This window comes from Etheostoma cragini, chromosome 8 (genome assembly GCF_013103735.1).
Source record: "Etheostoma cragini isolate CJK2018 chromosome 8, CSU_Ecrag_1.0, whole genome shotgun sequence".
In the NCBI taxonomy this organism is placed as follows: Eukaryota; Metazoa; Chordata; class Actinopteri; order Perciformes; family Percidae; genus Etheostoma; species Etheostoma cragini.
This window is the reverse complement of record NC_048414.1, coordinates 28,669,763-28,681,373: the sequence shown is the minus strand read 5'-3', so window position 1 is coordinate 28,681,373 and position 11,611 is coordinate 28,669,763. Positions and strand designations below refer to the sequence as shown.

Genomic DNA, 11,611 nt, shown 5'->3' with positions numbered 1-11,611 from the left:
ACTGATTCCACTTCTCAGCTGTCAGAAGGAAACGGTGGAGACTCGTGGGTAGAAATGGAATGAAAATAAAACTTCACATCCAATACATTTCATTTCCTTATTGTTCCAACATAGTTTCCTCTTCGAACGGACAACATTAAAAAGGCCTTTTCCACATCTCTAAGTCTTCTGCTCGTCTTTGACACAATACAGGAACACTTAGCTTAGGTGGAGTTAGAGTCATTGGTGTCAACAGTGCAGTCAGCCTGAAGCACCTTTAGTTTTTGGGAGATGATGGACAAAAAATAAAACAGTTGTAGACACGCTGTGTATCATAGTCTTGGGAAAGTGTTTCCAACTATAACAGCAGCTTCCTGTTTAAGAATTGATACAAAATATTTAAAAAAAATTGAAAATGTGTTTTTCTTGTGTGCACCTCTGAGACCAGTTTGTTTAAACAGTGACACCCTTGGTGTGTGTAAAAGATGCGTTTTATGGATCCCACTGCAGTTCCGGGCAAGTCCCGCCCACCCGAGCAGGCCAATTGGTTGAGGGCAGGCATTGGCGTCCAGTAGTTAAGGTTAGGATAGCCGATTGGTCGGGGGATAGGACCTGAACAAATCACGTTCCGTTACTTTGCTCGAGTATGGACGCCTGGCCAATCGTAGCGCTTGAATGCTATTGAAGGGCGGGTCTCGCCTAGAACTGCAGTGGGCTACATAACAACACGTAAACGACCACATATGAATGGTGCGTCACTTCAAGTCACACAGTTCAGGGTTTCAAGCCTGGTGGCCCACTAACCTAGGTTGCCCCCATCCACCACCAGGCCTATGCCACTAGGAATACAGATACAGGCCAACTGGCTAAATAACTTTCTTTTTTGGGGGGACCTACAGTTGTCTACCAAAGCCAGCTGTCTAGATGCTGAACACAGTAACAGGACTGTTCCAGGATGGCAGAAAGCTCCCCATAGCCCTCCTCTCTCCACGTGGGGAGAAGCCTCTCATTGTTGAGAGCCTGGAGCTTAGGGGTCCCCGCCCGGAGGACGTGGTACAGACAGGGCCAGCGGCTCTGGATCCGTAGCCTGGTCCTCCGGTCCAGTGTGATGCCGCGGACGATCTTCTTGGCTCGGAGCTCGCGCAGGGCCGGCAGCTTCAGACAGGAGAAGACCAAGCCCCGGCTGGGGGACACGTCCAGGAACTCCAGAGACTGGGACTCCAGAGTGTACGAGATGCCCAGGTTCCTCAGCGGCACCAGGATTTGTAGAGTCAGAGACTTCAGGTTGGGCAGGGATTTGGTTAGGGCCTGCAGCGTCGTGGGAGTCACTCCTTTAAAGACCCAGAAGTATTTGAGCTCCAGAACCCGCAGCTGCTGGAACTGGATGAGCAGCGACACGGACACGTCCGACCAGTCGAAGTGTAACCGCATCTTGGAGATGCGCGGGCAGCTGTGGGTCAGTTTGGTCAGCAGTTCCTGGAAACTGGTCACCTGTCGAATCAAATCCCACCAAACAGTAAGGTGAGAAAAGGACGTGATAATGATATAACTAAAAATTAATTTAAGTGTTCTCAGTTCTGCTTCAGTGTTCCGCTTAAATACAACAAACGGCATTTGAAATTTAATGAATGGAAGGAATTCCAACCGTATGTTACCAAACAAATTGAACAGTGAATTGAATATAAAAGGCAACACTAAAAAAGAGTGACAGTTACATTTAAAGTGCAGCTTTCTGCAGATATTTTCTACTAACACCAAAAAAGTGTCGTTCGCGGTGTGTCGCATTTCCTGCTGTGTTTATTGCCCCAGATGATATCGCAGTGATGATATTAAAAATCGCTACAATGAGCAGCCCTACCAACACACTGTATCATACTCAACATGTTAGTATGGACAGGAACATATTACAACGTGTAGATTGATTGCAATTTTTAAATGAACCGATACTGGGGAAATAAAGTGAGACAAGTTGCCAAAGAAGTAAATATCAAAAACTTTCTAGAGCTGCAACGGATGTCGACTGACGGATGAATAATCGGAAGCTACTGATAAGGGATTATTTTTTAAAGTAACTTTTTCAGTCGTTATTTTTCAAAAATATTACTAATAAAAATCGGCAGAAAACGCTGTTTTTCGGATTAAAATATGGAGGTTTTCCTGCTCTGTTTTATATCATATTAAACCAAAAATATATTTGGGTTTTAAACAAAACCAGCCAGGTATAGACATGGCCTTGGACTTTGACAAACTGGGATGGATAGATTAAACGATAAATCAGTCAATCTGGTCCAATTGATCCATAATGAAAATAAACATTAGCTGCAGCCCTACATACAGTATTTCTCGTTAGATTAAAGTTTAGACAAATAAAACACTGGACTCTGATGCCTGATGTGTGTGTCCGTGTGTGTGTGTAGTCCACTACATGTCATCGTTCTGTCTGAATAAATCATGAGAGCCTCGCTAGCATCACGGCGCTCTCGCTTCTTTATTGTTACCGGGGGAATCAAGATTCATAGCCCTGATTTGCAGGAGATATTTTGACTTGAAAAAGCAGGGGGAGTGTGGGGGGGGGCACACGTGGAACTACTAACATTAACGATGTCAGTAGTCCAGCAGCTATGTCAAACGCCTGCTGTAAAAAGAAGGTTGTGATTCACTTTTTGGTTTCATGCCACATGTTTTTCCTTGGTTATGCCTTAAGGCTGATTTATGTTTCTGTGGAAGCTTTATCCGCAGCCTATGTAAGTGGCCTTCACTTTACACTCACTTGTTAGTGTGTCTGTGGATTTCTTTATGCAGTATATCGTATATCGTACAATCGTTGGTTGCAGCCCTGTTACTGTCCTTACTGGTTCTCTGCCATTCTTGGACATGTAAGACTAATAAAAAGGTATTAATGGTGGTTAATGTAAGCTAATCATTACAGAACCAAATGAAAACACAGTTACTGCCTGTTGCAATCAGGATTTGTAAATCAGTCATAACAAGGTACCTGGTCCATCTTGGTAATGCTGTCCTGGTGCGAGCTGGAGCCTGAGTTGACCCTGAAGTCCAGCGGCTCCAGCAGAGTAAATGTCCAGTTGAGGTCCAGGTGACTCAGGTCTCTGCAGTGGACGTTGTCCAGCAGGTGACTCAGCAGTTCGCACCACTTGTTGCAGCGGTCGCCCAGGTCGAAGCTGGCCTTCAGCGTGAGCAGGCTGGCCCGCCGCGAGATCAGGTGATGGGTGTAATGGTGGACCCAGGACTTCCACCTCTCAAACTCCCGGTTGGAAACCAGCGCCCCCTCCCGGCCCAGGTGGAAGACGCCTCGGCGGGAATAGTCTGCCACCCGCCAAAGCTTCCATGAGCGGACGATACAGCTCCAGCTCACGCAAACCAAAGCACAGCTGCACTTATCCACCTCGTTCAAAAAGAACAGGACGTGCAGCTGGCACTCTACGGGCAGGAAGTTGAAAGGGAAGTAGTCGTCCACTGCTTTCCGCCGGCTGCTCACAGGGACCAGGGGTCTCTTTGGCGGCGACATGACGACAGACGATGACAATAATACTGGTGGTCATTGGTGGAGGTCAGAATCTCCACCGGGTGGCCTTGTGGTCTGGCTTTGCCATAAACATGTCTGGTCTGGGACAGTCTTAGAGTGAAGAAACAGACAGAACAAAAATTGAAAGTGTTGACTTTTTTTCTTTCGTCTTTCTTTCTAAATTGTAACAGGGAGGAATAAATAAATCCTGGTCAATAGATGTCCTGGGTACCATATTCCATACTTCTTAGGCACTGACTGAATTACCTTCATAGTACCGAGTATTACCTAGGGATTAAGGGCACATTCACACCTTTAGTTTTGGTAATATGGAGATTCAATTCATGGGGGTAGACATGCAGGAGTTGCACAATACAGCTGAATGAAGGGTTAAACAATGTGCACACTGCTGTTAAAAAACAAAACTCACAATTTGTTTTAACCAACATTTGGTTTCATAGTGGATCTTTACACATTAGTATGCGGTCCTGAGCTGTGTGCACTATTGCATTCTGGGTCATGGAGCGTAAAGACGAAGCTTTGACTGGAATCTCTCCAGTTCGTTAATCACATTGAACTGTGCTGTGATGTAAAGTGTAATGTAAGAACAAAAGAGCCATCTTCATATTATATTCCCTCAAAATATTTCACAATCACATTTTTCTGAGAAATCTGAGTAGGTAGGTTGCATGTTTCCCCAAGTCAAATTTAAGACATTTTTAAGATCATTAGGAAGGAAATTTAAGACCAAAATAACTACAAGACAGGGAAATCAAAAAATAACATTGTACAGATGGAACATTTCAGTAGAAATTAAGGCATTTTTAAAGTTATTTAAGACCTAAAACAATACTAAACCCCTGTTGGTATTATCACAACAACAACAAGTTGGATGAAGTCATTGTGTATCACCGTATCTCGATATATAATTTCATCCACTGAAAGACGATAAATTATCATATTGAATTATCGGCCAAACCCTAATTAGCATCCACATAATTGCTGGTTTGTTTGGGAACTTCTGCCAAAAGCTGTCAAACCACAGAACCAACCAGAAGGTTTGTGTCATTTAGACGTCAAATACGGCACAGCCAAGCTTTTTTTTTTTTTTACTACATTAGAAATGTATTACTACATATTGAGGATTGTGTTGCGGTTCAGCTTAAACTGGTAAACTCTTCAAATGGGTGAAGATCAAATTTTTATTTGTATATCTTGTGTGCAAGATCACTAACTTTGAGTGTGGCCCATTAATGAGATTATCCCATAGGCTGTATGTTTCAGAGACATTTATTTAACGTTAATAAATCATCCATAGTGGTAACACTATTAATATAACGTTAGCTACTCGACCTTTTGAGTGTTCTTATTGGGATAACGTTAGCATTAGGGAACACTGTTTGTGTGTGTGTAAATTATTTCCCCTTAGGGTGAACATTGGAGCTTCCATAGACATAATATAATAATATATATATAATCTTTATTATGTCTATGGGAGCTTCTCTCTGTTCTCCTGTAATTTACAGGAAGTAAACAAACGAGCCAATTCGCACGAGAGTTTGCGTAACTTACGTACTCACGTAAAAATCGCTTTGTTGAAAAATATAACCGTACACGTAATTATGTGCTATGAGTTCCACATTCTCACCTTTTATCGCGGTATTAAATCACTATTAGGTAAAGTGACACATCGGTTTGGAACATGACTCGAGCTCTGCTAGCTCCGTTATTTCATATTCCTCTGCTTTTCAGACTTCTGCACATAAAAGAATAATTTGGTGTTATTTGGGCACAGTTATCGAGACAAAAGTGGCGTCTTTACCTTCTGGTTGAACGGGCTCCCCCCCCCCCCGTCCTCAGGTAAAAGGCTAACCTGCTAGAAGCTAGCTAACGTTAGCACATATGAGACAAAGGAGTTTAAAATGGACCTAATGGCAGCGCGTTGATGCGGATTTTGTAGAACTTGCGATATATCTGAACATATTAGTAGCTGTAAAGCAACTTATACCAATCCCAAATCTAAATAAAGCGTAAAGGGACACTATTAACAGGCCGGCTAGTTAGCTAGCTGCCGAACAGCTGAGTTCTGTTTTTTTTGTTGTTGTTGTGGCTCGTTGGGGATTGCGTCATCAAAATGCGTTTGGGGCGCACGTTTAGCACCACGGTGCTGCACCGTTGGGCGGAGGTTATCGTCTGAAAGTGATGAGGATAATAACGGGTTTGCCTCCGTATTAACAGAGCATGTTACTGATGATATCATACATTACCCCAGATACACGCAGACAGGGGCTTTGCATGAGGTGATGGAAGACCTCCGAGCCTTTTATATTATTATTATATTATTCTGGCTGATGATCAAGTGGAATTGGGGGGGGGGCTCTGTCGGTGGCATGCAGAACAAGTGGATAGCTTCCTTATCTGCAGTTTCAAGATTGTTGGATGGGTATTTATTCCCAAATGAGTCATTAGTGTCCACAGTGTTCCTCCTTTACTTTTACAGGAACCATATAGTGTGTTTTATTGTGATTTGCAAACTATTAGCACATGTACCCCTTGTGTAGCAGAGAGCACACAACTTAAAGCATTATGGATTTTTTTCCCACCATTTTGAGTTATTAATATACACAAAAAATGTCTTTATTCTTTATTTTCTTGTGATTTATTGTTTGCCAGTAGATGGCGTTCTGGATGTGCAAAGCGTGGGCTCGGTGATGCTGCTTGTCTGACTTGATCCTCTGCTGAGACCGTTTCCCAGGGCTGTAGATCTCCAGGTCTTGATCCCAAGACCACTTTTTAAAGGCCTTGTCTCGGAATCAACCACATTTTTACTCCATCTTGGATAAAGAGGATTTGCTATTATGGTCAACGTTATTGTTTCCTGGATTTAATAAAAGTAAATTCTTTTGTGGTAATGTAATTAAAATGGAAAGTTTTTTCAGATTTTTCTGCTGGAGGACCCCCAGCCCCCCTCCTCTGTTTCTTTGCTGGCGTTCTTACCTCCTTGGGATTTCTGAGGACCAACAGCTCCTAAGATCTCTGCAGGGTAAATCCACACAGCTAGTGATTGGTTAAAAGAAATGCCAATACATCAGGGCGTGTTTTCCTCCCATCCAGGAATGCTGTGTGGAGGAAGATCTGGCAATGCAGGACTAGTGCTTTGGTGTCGAATTCCTCACTGTGGCCGTCTTTCTCCAGCCAGAGAAGTAGGATGTGGTCGTGTTCTTCTTGTGAAGGAGGGTTTAAAACACTCTGGATCTTTAGAGTTATACCCCAAGTAATTGGTGCAATGGACAGTAACTACAGTCACTCAAGTACTGAAATAACCCTACGATATAGGTCGCACTGTTGCTTGCTCTGGAGGAAACTACTAGAACTGTTGGGTCCTTGTAAATTCTGGAGTGTGGTCTATCTGTATAGTGTCTTGAGATAACTCTTGTTATGAATTGATACTATAAATAAAATTGAATTGAATTGAATATTGACTGTCGACTGAGACAGACAGACACGTGCACACGCACATGTACCAATTTATTAGATAGATAGCACATTTCAGCAACAGGGCAATTCAAACTGCTTTACATAAAACTCTAAAGAGCACTTAAAAGCAATTAAAACTTAGAAAATACAAGAATAATGTTACAGTGCACAATAAGAAATTATTTAAAAGTCTCTCTGTGTTTCTCTAACCAATGCCATTTTTTTAAATTGTAAGGTTTGTCACAACCTGGCTCAAGGGTCATGACATTTATTTAAAAAAAGAATAAAATGAACATATCTTCTGTAATGTGCAAGGTGTGTCTCTGTAACTTAAAGGAAAATTCCTTCGGGACCGTCCATAAACTACAACACAAACAAAAGAAATACAAACATATTTTCAAAAACAAGCAGATTTTTAAAAGTAAGTACTGTAGTACAACTAGCAGGAGACAAGTTATGTTTTGAGGTAGTTTAAGGTAAATTTGGAGACACTACCTTATTTAATCATTAAAATATGTAAAATATTTAATATATATAATATATGTATTAATATATGTATAAATGTATCTCTTTTCTGTGTTGTAGTTTAAAGATGGTCCCTAAGCTCTCTAACTGGTCTCAACGCAGGATCTAACCATTTTTAATGACATTTTGTAGATTATTATTTCATGTATATTGTATGTATGTACAGTATATTTTGTGTGCTGCTGTAACACTGTAATTTCCCATTTTTTGGGATCAATAAATACCTATCTATCTATCTATCTATCTATCTATCTAAAAACACGTTTGTAACTTGCCCTGCTGAAGCCTGTGGAGTGTTAACACTACCAGGAGGATTACACGGTGTAGGCAGAACCGATTGGTTTTATTTCTCTCTCTACTGACAGACCTCCACATTTACAGACAACAGAGCTACGCATTGTAATCGACTGCAATTCTCCTTAAATTAAACCCAAAGCAAGATGTGGCGGTCTGGGGGATCAGGCCATGGTTGATGTCTGGAAGAGGTGCAGATGCAGTGAAGAGAGGAGAGAGTGTGTCTGACCCGGTGGAGCTCTATCCCCATTGGCTCCCAGCTTCCAGGTGAAGAGAGGAGAGAGTGTGTCTGACCCGGTGGAGCTCTATCCCCATTGGCTCCCAGCTTCCAGGTGAAGAGTGGAGAGAGTGTAGTCTGACCCGGTGGAGCTCTATCCCCATCGGCTCCCAGCTTCCAGGTGAAGAGAGGAGAGAGTGTTGTCTGACCCGGTGGAGCTCTATCCCCATCGGCTCCCAGCTTCCAGGTGCACCAGATCTGCCATCAACTCAAGAAAAAGATGGTTAAGACCAGTGAGGTATCACTCCCACAGAGGGGCCTCAGTGGATCACCCAGGGTCCGTCACAGGTTGTAACAAGCAAAAACCCCGTTGTATTAAAAAATATAATATAAAAATCCTAACTTGGTCTTCCTCTGCCATTTTGCTCGGGAGCAAGAGACGCAGGAGGCATCTGTGGAAGGTTGTTGAAGATGTCAGATCTTGCCAACTGTTGCAGGTCTGGTTCTCTGTCATCGTTTGAAAGAATGTTTCCTTGTGCATTGCTGTCTGGCTTTCCTTCAGCAGACATTAAAGTTCTGAGCTTCTTCTCCGTCCCATATTTGCTCAATACTGCAGTAAAAATTGGATGGATTGTCGTTACAGGTGTAATATGCTCTGCAGATAGATAGATAGATAGATAGATATTTATTCATCCCCAAAAATGGGAGGTGCAGGTGCAGTCAACGGAGTCTGTGAGTAACAGAAAAAATGGTGTCAGTTATTTTAATTGTGTCGGAAAAAATTAAAATAAATCATCAAACATAGCCTAGCGTAATCTGATTGAGTCAGGTTAATATCTCGGAATTCATCATCGCTAACTGTTAGGAAGAACACAGAGAAAGGCTAAAAAAGAATATTTTCATCACACTTACTAATCAATAATAATAATTAATGTTACTCACCAATACGTGATTGAGAGTGCAAATTTTTTTGAAAACTGTACATGGAGATGAGGATACAAGAAAATACAGCATTTTGTTGTCTGTGTGACTGTGTGTGACTGTGTGTGTGCTCAGCAGAGGCTGGTCTTGGACCTTAGGCCCTCATAGCCGTGATGCCATTTACGTCCTGCTGGGCCTTGTGATGCCGCACAGTGCCCTGCTATGCCATGAACTACTACAAAGAACTACTACAAACTACCATTTTTTGTAACTGTTATACTGTTACCAAGAGCCTGGGTCTGGGTCTGGGTCTGTCCCAGGTTTCTGCCTAAAAGGGGTTTTTCCTCGCCACTGTTGCACTGTTGCTTGGTCTGGAGGAAACTACTAGAACTGTTGGGTCCTTGTAAATTCTGGACTGTGGTCTGGACCTACTGTGAAGTGTCTTGAGATAACCATTGTTATGAATTGATACTATAAATAAAATTGAATTGAATTGAATTATTTATTAAAAGGGCCTCTCCGCTGTATGGGCTCGCTGGAGAGCAGGGCTCCACATCCACCATCTCAGAAGCAGGGATATCCTTCAGTACTGACATGGTGAGTAGAAGGAAAGACTGTCGTTTTATGCTTTAACCAAACTACTTATTGCTCCACCCTTCTACTCTCTGTTTTTTAAAATTATTTATTATTAGTTCTTATTTCAACTCTTCTTTAATTGGTTCATTGAACAAGGATTAATACGACTTTTGCTTTGATTTACAGAATAATTCTCAGTGGTTATACATTTGAATTGACAACTCATTCTCTTTCTTACCCATCAATCAAGTTTTGACAGATTACAAACACGTGGAGCCCATCAATCAGATGACATTCTCGAGTGACATGACATCCTGCTCATTTTCTCTGTGTAGTTCTGAGATCCCTCTGATCTGCATACACTGATGCCTGGTGGACATTGTAGGTAATGCTTAGTTATGCCTAAATTTTGCTTTCTATTCTCCATTTTGTTTTCAGTCAGACAAAGAGCAAGCTACAGTGTGCATGTGAAACACTTCCATCCTTTTCTTTAAGCCTTGGAGTTGAAATGTTCGTGATGAAAGATGCAAAATGTTATTAGAATGAGAGTTTTCATGGGCAAAAAATATTGTATACGGATATACAATTTGTTTAAAATGATAACCATTAAAAAATTGTTGTGAATGCAATGTTTTATTAAGCAGAATTACATTGTGTTGTTCTATCCTATCCAGTATTTCTTATATTACTAAGCAGATTTTCTATGCCCCACAAAAACACTCCTTTAGGAGAGTTAAAAGGCATGTACAATAAAATGCATGGGCATTCATTCAAGAAGCTTATATCATGGTTATTGCATTAAGTAAATTGTGATTTCATATATGGAATTTTTTACATTATTATTATGCATCATTATTATTTCATATGCATATATGTGTGTATTGATACAGGCTTTGTGTTGTATCTTTCAGTTTTACAGAAATTGCAACATATTCTTACTCCCATCGCGTCAAATGCGGATTCTTGGTCATGAGCGTCCTTTAAGCTTCATATTTAAAAGTGCTTGGTCGGGACTCTTGGCAACGCTCTGGGTCGGGACGGAAAACGGTCTCAGGAAGGAACTTCTTTTGGTACAACATGTGTACGTTCAGAGAAGACTTCGATTGGACAGATAGTCTAGCTAGCTGTCTGGATTTACCCTGCAGAGATCTGGGGACCAGGTAACCATAGTCCTCAGATTAGACAGATAGTCTAGCTAGATTTCTGGATTTACCCTGCAGGGATCTGAGGACCAGGTAACCATAGTCCTCAGATTGGACAGATAGTCTAGCTAGCTGTCTGGATTTACCCTACAGAGATCTGAGGACCAGGTAACCATAGTCCTCAGATTGGACAGATAGTCTAGCTAGCTGTCTGGATTTACCCTGCAGAGATCTGAGGACCAGGTAACCATAGTCCTCAGAAATCCACCAGAGGTTAGAACGCCAACACAGAGACAGAGGACGGGGACAGACATCCGGCCCAAAAGAGTGACATCTTGCGGAATTTTGGCGGAAGCGGATATATACTAACCTGATGCGAACCATATCAGCGTACATAAACTGTAATGAGACCACCTTTTAAGTAGCCTAGTCTTGGGCATGGATGTGTTCACATTTATCACACAAACTGGCCTTTTGGGATCCAGGCCCAGGAAAGCCCCCATACCTTACTGCCTATTTCATTACATTTTTATATTTTTAACTGCAACGTGTTCACTCGTTCTAAATAAAGGTATTTCCACCATGAACTGGTGCATAGAAATGTATCAGAATGCAGGAAAGAAAGTCTTTGACGCACTAAATTTCCTGGACCACCACACCCCTCTACTTTACCAAATCTCCCCATAAAGCCCCGTTGGGAGCCAGGAAAAATTATAAACTAAATATATGTGTGGTACAGAATACCCTCTACAATACATTCCACTACACCACTGGATCAGCCTTGACGTAAAGACAGCCAGTCTCCCAGTCAAATCGCATTGTCATCTCCTTGACTAGCCCTTTAATACACCCCGCGCTCGCGCTCTCTCTCTCTCTCTCTCTCTCTCTCTCTCAAAACAGCAGAATGGGGTGCGGCAGTTCTCTAAAATAGGGGGGCCCTGCGGAAAAACTTAGGGA

At 42.0% G+C, this 11,611-nt stretch overlaps 1 protein-coding gene across 3 annotated transcripts; it reads right to left on the bottom strand.

Moving 5' to 3' along the window:
- Positions 1–804: 804 nt before the first annotated feature.
- On the bottom strand, positions 805–5,606 carry si:dkey-12e7.1 (uncharacterized protein LOC557553 homolog). 3 transcript variants are annotated; one of them, XM_034878613.1, is made up of 3 exons: positions 5,151–5,606; positions 2,975–3,613; positions 805–1,470 (listed from the first exon to the last, which is right to left on the bottom strand). In XM_034878613.1, the coding sequence occupies exons 2-3, from the start codon at positions 3,503–3,505 to the stop codon at positions 883–885; spliced, it is 1,119 nt and encodes a 372-aa protein (XP_034734504.1). In that variant the 5' UTR covers positions 3,506–3,613; positions 5,151–5,606; the 3' UTR covers positions 805–882. The 3 variants fall into 3 exon arrangements, with proteins under 3 accessions (XP_034734504.1, XP_034734503.1, XP_034734505.1); XM_034878612.1 differs by having other exon boundaries at positions 5,325–5,606; XM_034878614.1 differs by lacking the exon at positions 5,151–5,606 and adding an exon at positions 3,933–4,231.
- Between the last annotated feature and the right edge of the window lie 6,005 nt (positions 5,607–11,611).